The following is a 20,991-nucleotide window of genomic DNA, read 5'->3' as shown; positions in this document are numbered from 1 at the left end:
AAGCAGACGCGGTATTGTCATCTGTGTGATTTTTACAAAGATCAGATCGAATTTGATTGTGATTTTATGCAGAAACGTGAGAAATTCCAAAAGGTTCAGATACTTTTTTCATACCACTGTAGCAATTCATGAAACAACTGGAACAGTAACTTGAGAAATAATTAGCACAGAAAATGAATTTTGATTGTTAATTATATCTGTAGTGCTGCAATGCATGCTTAGAGGCATGTTGGACGACAACTGTGTTGACAGCAGGGGGCAGCAGAGGTTGGCAGTCTCCCCCAAGGGAGCAGTGGTGGCCAAATGAAGCTTCTTGAAGCAATGAAGCTTTGCAGCCAATTAGTTTAAAGCTTCATGGTGGTTCATTTAGTCTTAAGACAGTCTTATGCCACCGCTGTCAAATAAAGTGTTACTGGTTAATATTTTTTACAATAATTTTGGTGTAAATATCCCATAATACAGTGAGGACAGCTGCGGCTTATCTATGAACAAATGTTGTTTTCGTGTCAAATTTGGTGGGTGGCGGCTTATAGTCAGGTTCGCCTTATAGTCCGAAAGTTACGGTAATATATTTACTGGCTGCCATTGACAAAATTTAGACATCCAATCCATTTTTAACTGGGAGTGAATGATAATAAAACCCTGAGATATGAAGACCCTGAAGTGAAAGTATCTGTGGTGAAAGTTTATTCACACATCATTTGTAAAATATAATTACAATATTTAAGTGCTGTGTTTTTATTTGAGGAAATTATATTTTGTCATTCTACTGCGAATTGAAATGAGTTTATCAGTAGTTGTAGTAGTTAAGAAGATTTGCCGCCACCCTCAACTTCACGTCAACTTGACGTCTATTACTGTCACCGGCAGCCAGTGAGTTAATGACTAGAAAATGGATATAGTCTTTTTTTAAAGGTTTTACGACAGCACATTTAGACTCTGGAATGACTTTGCTGTATCTCTACTTAATCCTCTAAAGACTCCAACCCGATTCTTAATGGTGTTTGTAATGTCTTCACAATGATTAAAATACCCAACAGTGACTCTATTAAAAGTAAGCAACAAACATAAAATGCAAGGAAACTGCCTTCAACTGTGTTTTTTTTTTGTTTTTGTTTGTTTTTTTTTTGGTTGTTTTTTGTTAGAAACAATACTTGGATTCGGGCCTAAAATGAAAACAAATGCTGTTACATTGATTCCAACGTCATTTATAATTGTACACAAAGTACAACGTCGCACTTAATCATATACTGTAAGTCATTTTAGAGGGCGCAGAGGAACCTGGCGTATTGATTTTAATTCTATTAATTCCTTCCAAAGCGGACGCTCGGTTGAGTATATCGGGTCAGCACAGCTGTTTTAAGCTAATCGATGGCGTTTTCTTGTAAGAACCTCAAGACCCCACCGCGACAAGCCCACAATTCAACTTCGAGGGAAGCCATTTTCTCCCCCGGGGTGTGAAAAGTCGAGTTTACAAAAGTGCAACGTCTTCTTTTTCTTGGAAGGAATTTGCCACCGTTTGAGCAGTGTGAGTTATTATGTTGTGAGAACATTAATAATGGCATTTGTTATTGCTTTGGCTGCAGCAGGAGAACCCCGGAGAGGCGGCTGTGCAATAATGCTTGTTGCTGGAAGATGCATTTGTAATTTGAAATATGATTAGTCGTGACGTCGGAGCTGTGTTTGTGTTTTCTGAGGGGTTCCTTCTAAGCACAGAAGTACAATGGTAAGATGTCAACTAACTCATTTGGGTTGGACGTCTATCGCCGTCAATAAGGTTAAATATTTATCAAAAAATCTATTTGTTTTCCAACAACAAGGCACTCTAAAACAGCAATTGTTTCTTAAAAAATCCCACACAAGTCATAAGCTTTATTGTCATCTTCTTCATATACACATACATACAAAGAAAACGAAATTGCGTTTCTCTGTCTATCCCTATGAAAGACACATAATGTAGGACTAACATAAGTGAGACATAAATACAATGGAACACGAACATGACTGATAAAAATAAAACTAATAATAATAATAAAGTAATGTAACGACAGGCAACAATTAAGATAGTCCATTGTTGTGATGCTGTTAATAGACTTCACTTCAGCATTCAACACCATTATACCACACCAACACATTAGCAAATTGGACAAGCTAGGACTTAGCACCTCCCTCTGCAATTGGTTGCTGGACTTTAGCAAGAGACGCCAAGCAGTATGTGTCGGCAACAACATCTTTAGCACCATCACACTCAGCACAGGAGCCCCTCAGGGTTGGGTTCTGAGCCCTATGCTCTTCACTCTGCTTACACATGACTGCAAAACAACTTACAGCGCCAATCATTTGGTAAAATATGCGGACGACACCACTCTGGTGGGCCTCATTACCAACGGCGACGAGACGCACTACAGGACTGAGGTGGACCTCTTGGCCACGCGGTGCAGAGATAACAATCTCCTGCTGAATGTCAACAAAACAAAGGAGATTGTTGTCAACTTCTAGAGAGGCCCCAGCCAACACCTGCCACTGATCATTGACGGGACGGCCGTAGAGAGAGTCACCAGCACAAAATTCCTCGGGGTGCACATCGATGACGATCTCTCCTGGACCACCAACACCACATCACTAGCCAAGAAAGCACAGCGGCGCCTCTACTTCTTAAGAAAACTAAAGCACGCTAGCGCCCCACCACCCATCATGGCCACGTTTTACAGAGGGACCATCGAAAGCATCCTCACCAGCGCATTGCTGTTTGGGGCGGGACCTGCACAGACTACAATATGAGAGCCCTACAGCGTATCGTGAACACAGCAAGCAAAATCATCAATGCTCCACTTCCATCTCTGCAGGACATCTACACCACCCGCCTCACTCGCAAGGCTGTCACAATTGTGAGCGCTGTGACACACCCAGCGCACACCTTTTTCAGCTTGCTGCCCTCTAGAAGGATGTATAGGAGCCTCCGGTCCAGAACCACCAGACTGACAAACAGCTTACTAATTAGAAGTATTGACATGCTTAATTACAGCCACTGAATGGCAGTGAGCGTCTCATGTTTTTAGACTTGAGTTTCACTGTAACTATGAACAACAGAGGAATACAAAATGGCGAAGTAATGTAAATTAGCTGTTAAAAGCTGCTCCTGCTTGTACAAAATGTTTATGATGTTGCATCTATTACCAAGTTGTGAAAATTATACAGATTAGACCACATATGACACTCCCATTGGACAACATATTGGTGAAAACCCATGTTGTACCATATTGGCCGGAATATAAGACGGTGTTTTTTGCATTGAAATAAGAGTGAAAAAGAGGGGGTCGTCTTATAATCGCGGTCTAGACATTATATCCATTCATGACGCTAGATGACGCCAGATATCATTGAAGCGATTTTTTTGTCATGACAGATCTCAGCTTCTCTCAAATTTAACCAGTTTGCAATTTTTTATTGCAATGTTTTTCCTTATTCAGATTTGTTTCAAGACAACAGTTATGGTTAGACTTCACTTTGATGGTTGATGCAGTTATTGCAATTTTGTTGTTTTATCACAATAGATTGGTTTATTTACATTTAAAAAACCAGAAGCCATTCATTTATGAATGTGATTGCACTTTAGTTTACATATTTAAACGTTCAGATATTAAGATTTGAATGAGGCAAAATAACATGCTTTTTCTCTCAAATACAGGGCCGGCCCAGGCCATTTGGGGACCCTAAGCAAAATAATGCAAAGGTGCCCATATTTTTGGCCCACCATTTCGTCACAGTGTACTGTGAAACCCTTACATGCAATCCAACCCATACGTCCATATTTCTTATATTAATCAGATTTTGTTGCACTGCATACTTCAAACTTCAAAGAAGAACTTCAAAGAAGTTAAAGAACAACTTTTATTTTTTTCAAGCTTGTAATCAAGTATCAAAACTCACAAAAGTCAAATAAAGCAAACTGTAGTAAACAAAATAGAATATAAATTAAACAATTGCCAAATTGGGGGCCACCCAGTGGTCAGGGGCCCTAAGCAGCTGCATAGTCTGCGTATAGGCTGGGCCGGCCCTGCTCAAATATATTGTTAAAGTCATTTGTTTCGGATGTACTGTAATTATTTTCTGTATAAAAATTAATTTGGTGTTCAAAAAGTCTTTTTTCAAACTTGAGTATTGAAAAAGAGGCGGTCGTCTTATAATCAGGGCCGTCTTATATTCGGGCCAATACAGTATTTAGTCTTTTTTTTTTCGTTCTTGCCTCCAACACGAACAAAAAGCTTGGTACATTATTTGTGTGTGAAAAATAATGTTTTCAGACTAACCTTTGGTGAAACTATGATGGAAAAGACAAAATGGCGACACACTGTAAATTCACTTTTATAAGACGTTCCTGCTTGTTCAAGATGTTTGTAGTTTGCATCTACTACCAAGATTGTCACGATTAGACAGATTAGACTAGCAAAGTCAATCCAACTGGCACTCTATTGGTAAAAACTGACATTACGTTCAGTTTTTGAAAACTATTTTTCCATTTTTTATCTAAAATTGATAAATAATGGTTGTGGAGTAAGCTAAAGAAATGGTTAACATTATGGCATAGTCTGCAATAAGTCTCTTGGGAAATGACTTAAGCCCTATTTAGGTGGCATATAATATCGTTCGGGAGGTGCGACAGTAAAGGTGAAGTCGACAGTTTTGACCATTATGGAGTAATTTTGCCATGTCGTCTTGAGTAAATGCATTTTTATTATTTCATATTCCATTTAGCACAAGACTGTTATTCGTCATGACCATGCCATTTATTTAGCTATTGGGGAAAAATACTTGGATAAAAAGAGTATCCTGTAAAAACATTGGAGTAGACTGAAACAATTACATTTTGCGGCTCTCTTCGTCACGTTTTCCTCGTTCATAATAATTCCCCCTCAACGGGCTGACTGGTCCTTCTCAAGCCATTAATTTAGCTATTGGGGAAAAATAAGTTGGATAAAAAGAATATCCTGTAAAAAATATTGGAGTAGAGAGACTGAAACAATAACGTTTTGCGGCTCTCTTCGTCGCGTTTAATTCGTTGTGAATAATTCCCCCTCAATGGGCTGCATACTAAATCAGATGAAATTGTGACTCCGCTGACGTCATCCACCTGTTGGGGACGCTTGAGCCCTATAGACCCTACTCACATGACGTCACAACCACGCCTCCGCGCCATATTGTCCGTCTACTAGTCGTGTTGACGCATTACCGCTACGTAAATTCCTCCTATTATGGCGTGTTTTTCTGCTCGTTAAGATTAATAATCAAAATGGTGAAGGCGTGTGTGGCGGTTGGTTGCAATAACAGAGAAGATAGACAGAGAGAGTTGAAGTTCTACCGTATTCCGAGAGACCCGGAGAGGAGAGCGAGATGGACTGCTGCAATTCGACGAGAAAACTGGGCACCAAACGATCACCACAGATTATGTAGTAGTCATTTTATATCTGGTAAGATGCATTCAATATATATTTAGAGGGTTTTGGGCTGACAACAACAATTAAGAACATTGCGAGGGTAACTGCCGACAGCATAGTTTCAAATTCAAGATGCTTATTTCTTCCACCATCATTATATTTTGAATAATATTTAGCTGGTACCAAGTGAAAGAAGCTGGCCTCGTCTACGGATCATCAGTTAAACAGGTGTGTCCAAACCTTTTGCAAAGGGGGCCAGATTTGGTGTGGTAAAAATGCGGGGGGCTACCTTGGCTGATTTACATAGAACAATATATTTAAACAAATTTTAGCAAGCCCTTCTGTGTGTCACATTTCCTTTATTATTTTTTTTTATTGATAATTTCAACAACCTCGTCTTTGTGGCATTCTCTTTCTACACTCGGGCTCTTGCGAAATACTGCTGCTGTGAAATTAAAGTAGCTTCAAGTTGCTATAATTTCTCGCTGCGTATCATCCTTGTAATGTTGTCGTACATGTCAGCGTGTCTTGTTTGGTAATATCGCGTCACATCAAACTGTTTGAAAACAGCGACTGTCTCTTTGCAAATGAAGCAGACACAGTTGTTGCGTATTGAAGAAATAGTCCAATATCCACCTATCCTTGAAGCGTCGGAAATCGCTGTCAACTTTTTTTTTATGGATTGTGGCCATTTTAGAAAATTGAAAGTAAAGGTCACACGGGGTAATGTTGCTTAGAGTGCTGCTCTTAAAGTTTTTCAAACTTTCGTGAGAATAGGCTGAGTTTCTGTGGACAAGATAGTTGTAGATATCAGGGTAGCAGATGTCAGGCAGAGACGGCGAAGACAGTGGGTCGAAAAATATCGATTTAGGCATCAAATATGGATCTGGCGAATGGATAGACTGAAGCTTTTCCACATAACGCCTTTTATGCAACGTATCCAATGAGTTTACAGCGTCTGAAAGCACCGGGGCTTCCATGAATTGCACGACAAACTGAAACCATTGAGAATACGGATAGACAAAGACGGACAATATGGCGGCCGGATACAGCGACACGTCATTCTGTGACGTTGGTGAATAGGGTCTATAATGGTAGGCGTGGCTAACCGGCAGATTAAAAGACTAATTTCTCGTCATCTGCACTTTGCTAAATTGTTGTATATAGTCGAATCGCCTCAAAATATGATTCTAATTCACATAATAATCCTATTTAAGACTTTTTTTTCCTCCTGTCATACGCACTTTAAGTCTGACATTATATTTTGTCTGATTTCTACAACAACAAAAAAGGTTGTTTCTCCTTTTTATTCCTCCAAAATCAATAAACGACTTGTCATGTGAGCTCCCCCAAAGGGTTAAAATTATGATGGTCAGCGCCCTCGACTAACATGTGTTCTCCAGGGGGCGTGGTCTGTGCGTGTGCAGCCACCTGATGCATTTTTCCAGCATTCCCACTCGAGAAACGCAGTGAAAAGTGGGCTAGAGGCACTGAAGCGTCGGCCGGGCCCCATGTTGGTCGTGCCCTCCTCCGGGGTGCCTCCCCGCCGGCGGAGAACACCGGCGCCAGCGAACGTGTTGCCTCCTCTGGTTGCGTGGAAACTAAACGGGCAAGCCTTGAACCGCTGTGGCGGAAAGCAACGCGCAGCAAGTTGAATCAGCTTGACGGTGGAAGAAAAAAAAAACACGAGGATGAGAAGCAGGAGAGCGCCTCAAACGTAAGTATATTATTTTCCACATCATAGCCATGCACGAGCAATTCATCAAGACAATGAATTTTCCATTGGTGAAATACTTGTGATGATTGATTGCTTAATCCTCCTCATGTATTATTGAGTGTGACTGCACGGGACATTGGCTGTAAATGTTGTCATGCATCCCTGCTTACCATCACTGGAAATTGAAGCTGCCGTCCAGTCAGGAGGGCTAAGAGCTTTCAAACGAGATTACAGCTCGATTTTAGAAAATCGAATGATGCCAAGGTAGGCTTATACACGCCCATCGTTGAGAAACAACAAGAATGCTGTGGGGGAAAAAGCATTGCAACTTTTGAAAGAGGACGCAAATATCAAGTGTATATATCTACTCGTGTGTACATATTTCACTTTTACTTAACAGTTTTGCTATTCTATTCTTTTCGGATTCTCATATATATATATATACATATATAATATTGGAAACAGTCAAAAAATTGACACATTCATTTCCAATGGCAAAAAGCATGTCAAATTCAGTAATGTATCTCTTCCGATTTTTATTTATCCAAATTACATTAATTGCAGAGGTGCGTAAAGTAGCCAGAAATTTATTCAAGTAAGAGGAGCGTTACTTCAAAATAATATTAATAAAGTTAACGATGAGTGACAGATGTTAAGGTTTGATGTTGCCACAGATGCTTTGAAGCCCATGCTTCATAGCACCATCGTTTAACTCAGGGGTGTCCAAACTTTTTGCAAAGGGGGCCAGATTTAGTGTGGTAAAAATGTGGGGGGCCGACCTTGGCTGACGTCCTTTACGTAGAACAATATATTTAAGCAAATTTTAGCAAGCCATTCTGTGTGTCACATTTGCTTTATTATTTTTTAAATTAATAATTTCAACAATCTCGCAACTAGCCTTTGTGGCATACTCTTTCGAATCTCGGGCTCTCGCGAAATACTGCTGCTGTGAAATTAAACTAGCTTCAAGTTGCTACGTATCTTCCCTGTAATCTTGTCGTACATGTCAGCGTGTCTTTTTTGATAATATCGCCTCACTTTGAACTCTTTAAAAGCAGCGACTGTCTCTTTGCAAATGAGGCAGACACAGTTGTTGCGTATTTTAGTGAAGAAATAGTCCAATTTCCACCTATCCTTGAAGTGTCGGCAGTTGCAGTCAATTTTCTTTTTTTTTTTTTTGTTGATAGTCGCCATTTTAGAAAATAGGGAGTAAAGGGTCACACGGGGTAATGTTGCTTAAGAGTGCTGCTGCCTTTTAGTGTGTAAATGAGGAGCAGCATTTAGTGTGTAAGCTATTTCATATGCTGGTAGCAGTACTGCTGACCAATTTATTAAGTCTGTGTGTGGGCCAAACGTTATTGATTTTATGACAGAGGCTGGGGGCCGAATGAAATTTGTCCCCGGGCCACATTTGGCCCCCGGGCCGGACTTTGGACATGTCTGGTTTAACTTGTTAAACAGTTGCTATGGCAACTCATTGTGTGTAAGTGAGCAGCTTGAGCGGATTTAAGTGTACACACTCAATGAAGCATTCAATAAAGACAAGCATTTTTCTTTATTCTTGTTTAAAAATAATTTGGTGGGACCGTAACATGTTTAAAACGTATAATTCAAGGATTTTTATTGTCTCATCAGTTCACATTTGCATGTTAATGGTGAGAAATTAGAACTCAGGTCCCGTTTTGAAAGCCAATAGAAATGCAAAGTGAGTATAAAAGAGCAAAATTGTAAGGTGCAAAAAATTATAACAAGCAAGACTGACAACAGATATGATGAATAGATGTATACTAATTACTAGAGCTGGGAATCTTTGGGCACCTAACGATTCGATTACAATCATGATTCAGAGGCTCCGATTCGATTATAAAACGATTATTAATGCACCCCCCCCCTTTTTTTTTTTTTTTTTTTTGAATGTTTTGTACATTAGTTCCAAAATTGTTCAAAAATACTCTCAGGCTAAACCAAACTACTATTTCAGTATCCAGTTAACATATAGCAGTAAACAAATATACAAAAATAACAGTAAATAAAAAACTCCAGTCCCCATTCTGTATCAGCAGCTTTAAACTACATTCAATTAATTAAATGTTGTGAATCAACCGTTTAAGTTGTTAAAATTGCTCACGTTATTCCATAATTTCCCTTTTGTCTACTTTCGACATGTGAAAGTTTTAAAACTATTTTAAAGATGGATTCAAGTCAATATTTTACCGATTTAGGAGTATTTTAGATAAAAAGTTAATTAGGTTTGTTTGGACGGTTCGCTACAACAGCCTTGCAGGGAAGTGTACTGCTTTAAGATGACGGCCGTTTACCAACGCCCGCATCTAGCTTTTTGTAGATGTGCTGCTAACGCTACCGAATTTATATTGCATCTAGTCCTATATAAATGATATCTACCGTAACATTATGTGGATGGACTTTGTAGCAGCTTTTCGGCAGCAGTCAGGTATGTTGTTTTGTTTTTTTATCTCGTGGCATGAGTTGAGGTAGGGCTGTGAGTTGAGCATTGGCATTATCCGAGAGGCCGGGTAATGAGAAGCATGATGTTTAGCTACTCTCGCTCCGTTCCTCATTGCCCCGAAGACCGCGCGGCGCGCTAAGTGTGTTGTACTTCCGCTTTACTTGGCATATTTCAATAATCAGAATTTGGATGTTTGTGAATCGTTCTCGAATCTTCCACGGCTGAATCGCGAATAATCTAAGAATCGGAAATTTTGCACAACTCTACTAATTACTGTGTTACATTTGAAGTGCTTAAAACATTTTATTTAAATATACATACATACCATTTTTTTAAATTATACTTTGGGGAGAAAAAGAAAACAATGACTTATATGTATCTCTTTCCAATGCTAAATCTGAATAAATACATTGAACACACCCACAAAATTTTTTAAAGATTTTTTGCTACTTTGCGGTTTTTCACTTATCGCGGCGAGTTCTGGTCCCCATTAACTGCAAGAAACGAGGGATCACTGTATAATACTTTGTATTCCAAAAGGTTATCGATACGTTCAACTAAGAATTGATATATTATTTTAAAAGGGTGTCTCAGTTGACAGAAAAAAAAGCAACCAACAAATTGCTAGCGAAATTTTCCGCAAGAATAGCATCTACTTTAACCCTTTGCATTAGTTCATTCGCCCCTCCCGGTCAACGTGGACGTTTAGTGCCATCAATGGTACTGAAACCATTGCATTCACAGCCAGTCTTCCCGGTTGTGGGGGTATTTTAAGGTCACCTCCTGTTCATTTTAGGACATTCCCAGGTCAGTTCCTGTTCACGAACCTAAAACCAACAGGAAATGAACCGTAAATGCCCGAAAAGCATTCAAGAGTGGCCCAAAATCAAGAGGAACTGACCGAAAATTCCCCAGAAATTAACTCATTGGCTGTTATTTGACAGTGATGGACTTCCAGTCTGTTCAGTTGCAGCCCTTCCTCCCACCTCAACTGGATTGGACGTCTACCAGTGATAAACTCACAGTAGAAGGATGAAAAGAATTTCCTGATCCATGTATCGATCTTTGTTGTATGGCCATATTGTGAGATCATACGAATCGTGAGATACCCAGAGGTTCCCAATCCTACCCGGCATGCCACGACTGACATTCAATTCAATAAACTCGAAGGATTGGCTGTGAATACTTACCTTTCAGCGCTTTTGATGGCAGTAGATGTCCAATCCATTTGTAATATGCTGTATATATGCATATTTTTACTACAGTATTTCAACATTTTTCTCATAATATTACGACAGATGATTTAATTCTTTAAATCTATTTCGTTGTGTGGACCAAATCCACCGCTTTTGTCGTAAATATGTATTCACTGGATTACCTGTAATACCATTAGGAAAATTTTACCTGCCATTAAATGTGTTGTACAATGTTAGACTTCCTGCTATTTATGTAAGATATTTTGACTTTGGCTGTTTATTGTGAAGGCTGCTTTAGTGGCTGGCGCGCCCCGCTGACACTAAGTGCGGGAACAAATCAAATGAAGTGTTTTTTCCCCTGCTCGGAATAAAAGATGTGTAAATAGGCAGAGGCCAATTGTGGAAAAGGTCGATCAGTACATCGACAGTATAGGGTTAAGAAGGAAACAAAATTTTTCCTTTAGAAAATCTCTACTGTGTCACAGTTTTTTTTTGTTTTTTTTTTTCCTATTATTTTGGGTTGAAGCGCTTGATGTGGGCAATACATACACATATGAAAATAATAAACAAAAGTATAGAAAATTCAATTAAAAATACAAATGAAAAATTGAACAACTTAAATTTAAAAAATAGAGTAAAAAATTAATCAATTATAAACTAAATTGAAATACAAGAAAAAATTGAAAATTATAAATAAAAATAAAAAGTGATGAATTTAACAAATCATTTCTGAATAAAAAAGTTTTCATGTCGTTTATGGTGAGCACCTAATACTGTATATTCTATATATAAAACTTGTTATTTTGGTAAATAAATCCTGTTTTTTTTTTTTTATTTTAGGAATTGATTACCTATTCATTTTTTAGTCAGATATATGATTTTTTTAAATATAGTTTTGTTTCTTATTATTTTTAATATTTTTAAGACTATTTTAGTATTTTCACATTTAGCTGTAGTTTTCAAACTCTGAACATTTCAAAAAATTTTAATTGTTGATATTTCGTTACCAATAACAGCGACAGACGTCCAATCCATAAGAAGTGGCAGATCTGGCAACAAATGAACCAAAATTTAGAAAAATTAGATCGAAAAATACAACGAAAAATTGGGAAAATCCGAAATTTAAAAAACTAAAAAAAATAAATAAACGAATAAAAATAGAAAAATAAAAATGTAAGAAAAGTATTTGCTATTGAGAGGCTCAAATCAAATATTTTGTTTTTCCCCCCACGCTTGTCTTAAAAAAATAAAACTAATTAAATGAAAGTTTTGTTTAAAGAAAACACACTCTTGTCTAAAAAAAAAATGTTAAAAACAAAGAATACAAATGAAAAATAAGTAAATGAAAGTTTTGTTTTAAAATTTTTTTTTTTTTTAAATTTACCATTGTACCCCTTTTTGTACATTACTACGATGTGGCCCGTGATAAAAAATGACCTCGACACCCCTGAATTTAATTGTTTCTTAATGGATTTTGTTTGTGGAACTTCTTTTGTACTCCTCGCCCGGGACACCGTATCGCGCTTGTTTACCCCCGCCAAAGTAAAAGCTATTTGATACTCGCAGTGAGATCGATGACATTTTTTAATCTTTGTAAGTGGATGTCGCCCATTGAGCGTGCATTTTCAAGGAATTAAAGACACTCGAGTGATGCCCGGGATTAGTTTACCCTCTCCTCATTGGATGGTTTTTCATTATCAAGACGCCATTTTGTATACTCTGTTTGGCTCGGGGTGTCCAAAGTTTTTTGATCGGGTTTTTAAACTGTGTTAAGTATGAACTCAATGGCTGCAACTAACTGCTACAGACATCTAATCCATTTTGACTGGGAGGTCTAGCAGAGATTGTTTGATTACTGCCAACCCCTCAGTCAAATGTGATTGGACGTCTATTGCTGTCAATGGCAGTGAAACATGATTACTCAATGCCAGTCTTCCCAGTTGAAATGGATTTTATGTCTATGACTGTCAATCTTGGTAAATGGTGTTATACTTATATAGCACTTTTCCATCTTTCAAGGTGCTCAAAGCGCTTTACACTACATCGCCATCTATCTACTGGTGATGCAGCACCAGGAGCAATGTGGGGTTCAGTATCTTGCTCAAGGATACTTAGGCGAGTTCATCAGGGCAGAGAATTGAATTGTCCCCACAACCTCTGGGTTGGGGGACAACTACTCTACTACTGAGCCACGCCATCCCCAATCTTAGTGAATGAGTTAAGGGGTAAAGGCAAAAAAATAATCCAGAGGTATAACAATATTGCAAAATATGTATAGTATTTTATACTTACACTTAGGAGTGGGAACCTCTAGTTACCTCACGATACGATACGATTTGCGATACAAAGCTCACGATAACGATGATCTGACGATATGGCGATACAACGATTATCGATACATTGCTCAGGAAATAATTCTAGGATATTCTACAAATAACTAACAGAAAAACAAGCTTCTGCTGTGAATTGGAATGAGTTTATCACTAGTAGATGTCCAATCCATTTGAACTGGGAGGGTGGCAGGGAATGAACATTCGTTCATTCGCTGCCATCCCCACAACCAATTTATCACATTCGATTATTTTTTTATACTGAAATTCTACAGTTTCTTCCACTGATTTCAACATGTCAGATTTGTACTCCTGAGCTAATGAAGCGGCAGTATTTAGGTGACTAGTTCATCTAGTGTTTAGAATTAGAAGTGCATCAGAATGTAGGCTGAATTTAAAGTGCCTGTGACACGAAAAAGCATGTTTATTTCATAATACACGCGGTATTTTATGCTCCTGAATGATATGGACCGCTTGGATGTGTGTGGAAGCGATCGCTATATTTATTTAGTTTTTTGAATCCCGCGCCAGGAAAAGGAGTGACTTCCGGCTTCGGTCTTGCATTAAGAAGGAGGGCGCTGTGACGTGTACGGTAGAAGACGTCCTCTTCACGCTACAGTGTACTGTTGTGTATGAGGACGAAGGATTCAGCTGATTTTGCGGATTAATACGTTTATTTTTCGCATCACGCCAGCCAAACGGCTGCAGAAAAATCATTCTGTATGAGGGAGAGGCGTATGCGCCTTTTTGGAGTTTCAAAAGGTTCCCATTCACCGTGGACATTTACTGTGGGACCAGTGGACTTACGAGGAAGTGAGTAAACATCTTGTTTTGTATTATGTCAAATACGAATACAGCGATTATAAAGTAAACACTACAAATTTCCTTTAAATGAAGGACTACTTACGTTTGATCATTGATAGGCATGTAAAAAGCTCTCCTAATGCATTAGCAGCAGCACATTAGCTGTGTTAGCTCCAGCCACCCTCCTCCGGGGAACGAACTGTAAATTGCTCTCCGCCGGGCGGTTTGCCGATCCGCTAAGACATTCGACAACCGGGTCGTCATGTCAAATAATCCAGGATAGCTATGTGTGATTTTCCGCTTTGAAGACTTTGAAACATCACTCGGTTCGGGTTAGCATGTCGGCTAGCTGTCACGCCTTCTGGTTTGTTTACATTCTCCGAAGCCGGGGAAGGGAAATGACATATGTCCGATTTAGGTGTCATAAAATATCGTTCGGGAGGTGCGACAGTCAAGGTGAAGTCGACAGTTTTGACCATTATGGAGTAATTTTGCCATGTCGTCCTGAATAAATGCATTTTTATTATTTCATATTCCATTCAGCACAAGACTGTTATTTGTCATGACCATGCCATTTATTTAGCAATTGGGGAAAATACTTGGATAAAAAGAGTATCCTGTAAAAATATTCAAGTAAAGAGACAGAAACAATGACATTTTGCCGCTCTCTTCGTCGCGTTTTCCTCGTTGTGAATAGTTCCCCCTCAACGGGCTGACTGGTCCTTCTCAAGCCATTTATATAGCTATTGGGGAAAAATACTTGGGTAAAAAGAATATCCTGTAAAAATATTGGAGTAGAGAGACTGAAACAATGACATTTTGCGGCTTTCTTCGTCGCGTTTTTCTCGTTCTGAATAATTTCCCCTCAATGGGCTGAATAGTAAAATCGATGAGCCAAGTCTACCGCTGACGTCATCCACCTGTTGGGGACGCTAAAGCCCTATAATGGTAGGCGTGGCTAACCGCCAGATTAAAAGACTAATTTCTCGTCATCTGTGCTTTGCTAAATTGTTGTATATAGTCGAATCGTCTCAAAATATGATTCTAATTCACATAATAATGACATTTTAGACTCTTTTTCTCGTGTCATATGCTCTTTAAGCTTCTTGTGCTGGCCATATTCAATTTTCAAAATTTGCTGCAGGCCAATGAAAACTGGGCAGCAGGCTGCAGTTGGCCCACGGGCCGTAGTTTTGACTCCTCTGCTTTCACCCGTTGTTTTGTCGGAAGGACGTGCTCTTATGATATTTTCATGCATTTTTATGTCTGCGTGTACTGAAATAGACGTATGGGGCACTGCAGGGATTTCAAATAGAAAAATGGTGGCATGACACTAAAGGATTGTGAGGGTATAAAAGGACCGTTTCATCCTTCCACTGCAATGGGAGTGCAGTTGTTTCTCTGCTGACATGACGGCTCGTCATTCACTACTGAATGGAGTGGAGCTAGTCTGCCTTTGTGAACTAGAGCAGGAGTCCCAGTGGAGCATGTCAATAACCTCTTGGTTGACTTGGAAGCTTTGATGAAGTGTGAAGCCACGCAGTAGTCTTAAATCGAACAGGCACAGGTGTCAAATTCATCTTTGTCGCAGTTGTGGGCCAACTAAGGCTGACGCGATTTATTAACATCTTATGGATGATCAAATGAATCCACAACTAGTTTCACAGTTGATGAATTGTTGACCTCAAAATGCTCAAAATCCTTTTTTCTACCCTCTAAGTAGCAATTATTCTATTATATACGTACTGGACTGTCTCAGGAAATTAGAATACACAATATTCTAATTTTCTGAGACAGTCCTGTACATTAATCCACCATTTAAAGCAGGGGTGTCCAAACTTTTTGCAAAGGGGACCAGATTTGGCGTGGTAAAAATGTGGGGGGCCGACCTTGGCTGACGTCCTTTACATAGAAAATATACAGGACTGTCTCAGAAAATTAGAATATTGAGTATTCTAATTTTCTGAGACAGTCCAGTATATCTACAGCATACAGTGCTGGCCAGAGGTTTTGGCACCCCTGCAATTCTGTCAGATAATGCTCAATTTCTCCCAGAAAATGATTGCAATTGCCAATGCTTTGGTTATAATATCTTCGTTTATTTTGCTTGCAATGAAAAAACACAAAAGAGAATGAAAACAGATCATTTTTTAATCATTATCATTTTACACAAAACTCCAAAAATGTCCAATGTCAAATGGCAGCCAATTAATTTCTAGGGCAATTTAGGTTATTTCCTGTTGATTTCAGGCAACTCTCTAATGCTTTTGTGGCATTTACAGGCCATTTCCTGTTGATTTTTGGTTTACTGAACAGTAGGTATACAGAAATGTCCTAAAATGAACAGGAGTTGACCATTAAATGCCCCCACAACCGGGAAGACTGGCTTGAATGCTCTGGTATCAGTGCCATTGACGGTGCTAGACATCCATTCCATGTTGACTGGGACGGGCGAATGAACGAATGCAAAGGGTTAATACTATTAACACGATTCTTGCGGGAAATTTCGCTAGCAACCTGTTGGTTCCTTTTTTTGTAAACGTTGACACCCTTTTAAAACGATGTATCGATTCTTGGTTGAGCATATCGATAACCTTTTGGAATAGAAAGTATTATACAGTGATCCCTCATTTTTAATGCGGTCAATGGGGACCAGAACCCGCCACGATAAGTGAAGAACCGCGAAGTAGCCTGAAAAAAACAAAATGTTTTTGTTTTTTGTTCAATGTATTTATTCAGATTTAGCATTGGAAAGAGAAACATATTTCATTTTTTTTTTCCAAAGTATAATAAAAACTTTTATGTATATATATTTAAAAATATTGTTTTTAACTCATTTGCTCCCAAAACGTATAAATACGTTCTATTTCTAATTGTTTCATAAGTCTTTTACATTTTTTTGGTTTGTTTTTTTATTCAAAAGAGACATCACTGGGTTGTGATTCAATTTAGCTCCAAAGCACAAAGCTGAAAATCCATTTTAATGCAATAAAATTAGCCACTGGAGGGCAGTAGCGCGTTTGGTAAGACCTGCCACCCTATTCAACGGCAACGAACGGCCAAGCCGCAAAGCCGGGGTGCCGGCGGAAGACGACCGAATGGATGCCAGGCGGCGGACGACCAAGCAGAACAACCGGTAGGACGCCCGAGATGCCAGGCGCTGAACGACCGAGCAGAACGACCAGGACCACTAGATGCTGTTGAGTCCATGCTGATAAAGAGCAGAGCCCGCAGAGACTCAAAAAAAATTCATCTTTTTGAGACAGGCAAAGATGAGGGAAAAGTTTAACTGGCTGTCACGGCCACAATCATCTTTCAGTTAGTTATGTGTAAATAAATTGTTACTTTGCTATCAAAAGCTCAATTTGTCTTGTTGTTGCTGTTATTTTGTAAAAGGAAAACATTATTCAGATGTTTGGGATGTAACTAAAGCAAAAAAATAGCTGTGTTAAACTCAATTATGTTTGAAATGTATGCTTTCACAAAAAGCTCAATTTCTCCATTTTTTTCATCAGAAATTGGAAACTTGGTCAAACTAAGCTATTTTCTAATGCTTATTTCTAAAGAATGGAAAAAGATATAAACTTACTTTTTTCTGCCGAAAGAAGAGAGTCTAATCTTTCTTTGGTGGGTTCTATGTTTATATAGCAATAGAACAGAATTTTCTGTGGACATTGCAAAATCAGTCAAAATCCAGTAAAACGGCCGGGAGCGAAGGGCCTTTCTCCGGTGAAAATGGCTGGGAGTGAATGAGTTAACCACTTCAAATGTAATAATGTAATTATAATAAGTTTTAAACATGTTACTGTCCCACCGAATTATTTTTAAACAAGAATAAAGTAGGAAAATGCATGTCTTTACTAAATGCTTAATTGAGTGAGTCCACTCACATCTGCTCAAGCTGCTCACTTACACACGAATGAGTTGCCACAGCAAATGTTTAACAAGTTAAAAGATGATTGAGGCTTTGGCTTCCCAGCATCTGGGGCAACATCAAACCTTAACATCTGTCACTCATCGTTAACTTTAATAAGCAACTCCAGTGGACTGCCTGACCAACAAAGAGCAGCAAGATGAAGAGTGACACTACGTGATCGGCTCGGGACGACTGATCTGTGTTTATTTATTTATTAATTGAAAAGAAAAAAACAATCCGCGATGGACTGAGGGTGCAATGTTTGAAGCGCAAAGTAAGCGAGGGATCACTGTATACCCTTTTCTAAGTTTTGGAAAAGTATTTGCTCTTGATCAAAAAAGGAAGAAGGAAAAGAGCCATATGATTGGATGTCTATCAATGTCAATGGCAGCCAATGAGCTAATAAGAAACAAAAATAAAACATTTTTTTCCTACTACAGAAGCTATTGAAATTTTATTTTGCTGAAAAAACAAGAAGTCGATGCACATGATTTATTTTCGCTGGTCACACAAAATGGCGTGGCAGGCCGAATCTGGCCTCTGATTTGATACCTGCAATGTAAGGTGACCTAACATAACACATTTATTTCCTCAGACTATTTTCCTGAATAGTGAAGAAGTTACCACTCCTAATGTTTTGAATGTCGCAGGCTCACCGGTTGCACGAGTGATTGATGCGTCGTGTCCACCGAGATGTCCGTGGCAGTGGACTACGTGTTGATGTGTCTGCTGCTGCACAGCCTGGCGCTCCTGACCTTGTGCCTCCAGCACTCTGCCAGCGCCTGCTCCAAACATTGCTACTGCTCCGAGAGCGACAGCGGCGGCAAGACACTACGCTGCAGCAACCAGCGCCTGACCGAGATCCCGCGGGACATCCCCAACGACACCCGCAGGGTCTACCTGGACTTCAATCTCCTAACTTCTGTCCCAGCCGACGCCTTTGCTGGTCTGTCGCACCTAGTGGAACTGGACCTCTCGCATAACGACATTAGCCAGCTACAGCCGGGTGCGTTCCGAGGCTTGAGTTCCTCGCTGCGGTTCCTGGATCTTTCCGCTAACAAGCTTGTCCACTTCAACGCCGACTCCTTCGAGGGCCTCCGGGCTCGCGCCAACTTGACCGACAATCCCTGGCATTGTGACTGCAACCTGCAGATGGCCATGCCACGTGTGGACCTGGAGCCCGTGTCGCTGACCGGCATTGTTTGTCAGACTTCCGAACCGGAAGAAACAGCTGTACGGGGACTGGCCTTCCTCTTGGAGCCGGACGTGGACTTGTGCGTGGTCATGAAAAGGACTACAGACGTGGCCATGCTGGTGGTCATGTTTGGCTGGTTCACCATGGTCATCTCTTATCTTGTCTACTACGTAAGGGCCAACCAGGAGGACGCCCGTAGACATTTGGAGTATCTCAAATCCTTGCCCAGCAGGCAAGCTAAGTCGGAGGAGTCTTCCACCATCAGTACTGTTGTTTAGCCTCGACGACAGTCTTCTCCAACCTATGTTCAGACTCAACGTTTCCCGTCACAGTAGCTCGGAATCACTGCTCTATGCTAACAGCGATGCGAGGTTTCATACGAAAAAACGGTGAATCACGCAATACATTTACATGCAGCCGATAATCAGGTTAACATTCGGGTTTTTCTAGGCCAGGGGTTCCCAAACTATTCCACCTCTGGCCATGTGGATGCTGGATTTCTTTCCAACAAAACAGGACGACACATGTGGACCAATTTGGTGTTTTACAAGTGTAATCAGTTGATTGTAGTCAGGTGCTGCTTGTTTTAGCAGAAACCTCATTGGTTAAACGGTCTGTACTCGATCGGTAGGAACAAAAACCAGGACCCACAGGGGTCCTTGAGGACCGGTTTGGGAACCACTGTTCTAGGCATTCGGAATTATCCGTTCACACACGTGAGCTTACATTTGCAAATCACGCAAATTGCGTAATTTCCGCATTCCACCGAACTACAGAACTTTTCACTAAATTTCACTAGCCAAAACATGCAGCTCTTTGTAAGGTTAGAAAAAAAGTCACCCTACAAAGGGTTTAAAAATCTGATCACCGTCTCTTGGTTCGCGAATGTGTGGCCATGTAAATCGGCTATCTTGTTAGCATTTAGCGCATGCTCCGTTTAAGAGGAATGCTGGTCTTTTGAGTACCGTACCTGTATATGGCGAAACCAACTTTTTGGCGAAAGGGAGTACCAGGATAGTAAGATGTAGGAGTGGGAACCTCTTGGTACCTCACGATACGATAAATTTGCGATACAAAGCTCACGATAACGATCTGACGAAATAGCGATACAATGACAATCGATACATTGGTACATTGGTCTAGGATTTCTATAAACAACTAATAAACAGAAAAACAAGTGTCTGCTGTGAATTTGAATGAGTTTATCACTAGTAGATGGAATGAGTTTATCAGTAGTAGACGTCCAATCCATTTGAAATGGGAGGGTGGCTGCGCTGCCATCCCTCCCAATTCAAACGGATTGAACGTCTATGGCCGGTAGTGGCAGCCAATGCGGCATTGAGGTAATTTTGGGCCATTTAAGGTCATTTACCTGTTGATTTTCAGTTACTTCCTGTTGATTGTGGGGTATTTTATGGGTCACTTCCTGTTTATTTTGAGTTACAGAACAGGAAGTGACCTGGGAATCACACGAATGAATAGGCAGTGACTCAAACTCAATGGGAAATGACCTGTAAATGCCATATAATGAACAAGTGACCTGTAAATGCCCCAAAAATCGGACCGAATAACTGAATGCTCTGGTTTTGAATGAACGAACGTTCTCAGTCTAAATGGATTGGGCGTCGAGCACCGTCAATGGCAGCGTTAGAGTTAACTGAGACACTATTATAGTGGAAGATTTTGGTAGCAACTTAATGGTTCCTTTTTTTTTTTTTTTTTTTAAACATTGACACCTTTTTCAAACGATATTTCGATTCTTGACAGCAGCATATCGACAACCTTTTGGGATAGAAAGTATCACGATATATCGCCATTTCGATATTTTGTCACACCCCTAGTAAGATGTGATGAAAGGTTATGACTAGAGATGTCTGATCGATTGGGTCCGATCACGTCATTTTCAAAGTATCGGAATCGTCAAAAAAATA

At 39.7% G+C, this 20,991-nt stretch overlaps 1 protein-coding gene across 1 annotated transcript; it reads left to right on the top strand.

Moving 5' to 3' along the window:
• The first annotated feature begins 6,943 nt into the window (after positions 1 to 6,943).
• On the top strand, positions 6,944 to 20,991 carry lrrc3ca (leucine rich repeat containing 3Ca). The gene is made up of 2 exons (XM_057826342.1): positions 6,944 to 7,152; positions 18,516 to 20,991. Exon 2 carries the CDS (start codon positions 18,559 to 18,561, stop codon positions 19,336 to 19,338), a length of 780 nt encoding a protein of 259 aa, XP_057682325.1. The 5' UTR covers positions 6,944 to 7,152; positions 18,516 to 18,558; the 3' UTR covers positions 19,339 to 20,991.

The sequence above is a fragment of the Corythoichthys intestinalis genome, chromosome 21 (genome assembly GCF_030265065.1).
Source record: "Corythoichthys intestinalis isolate RoL2023-P3 chromosome 21, ASM3026506v1, whole genome shotgun sequence".
NCBI classification, from domain to species: domain Eukaryota; kingdom Metazoa; phylum Chordata; class Actinopteri; order Syngnathiformes; family Syngnathidae; genus Corythoichthys; species Corythoichthys intestinalis.
This window is presented reverse-complemented; position numbering and strand designations above follow the sequence as displayed.

Excerpts from the sequence above, each read along its gene's own strand:
- lrrc3ca (XM_057826342.1), top strand. The coding sequence starts at position 18,559 with ATGTCCGTGGCAGTGGACTACGTGTTGATGTGTCTGCTGCTGCACAGC.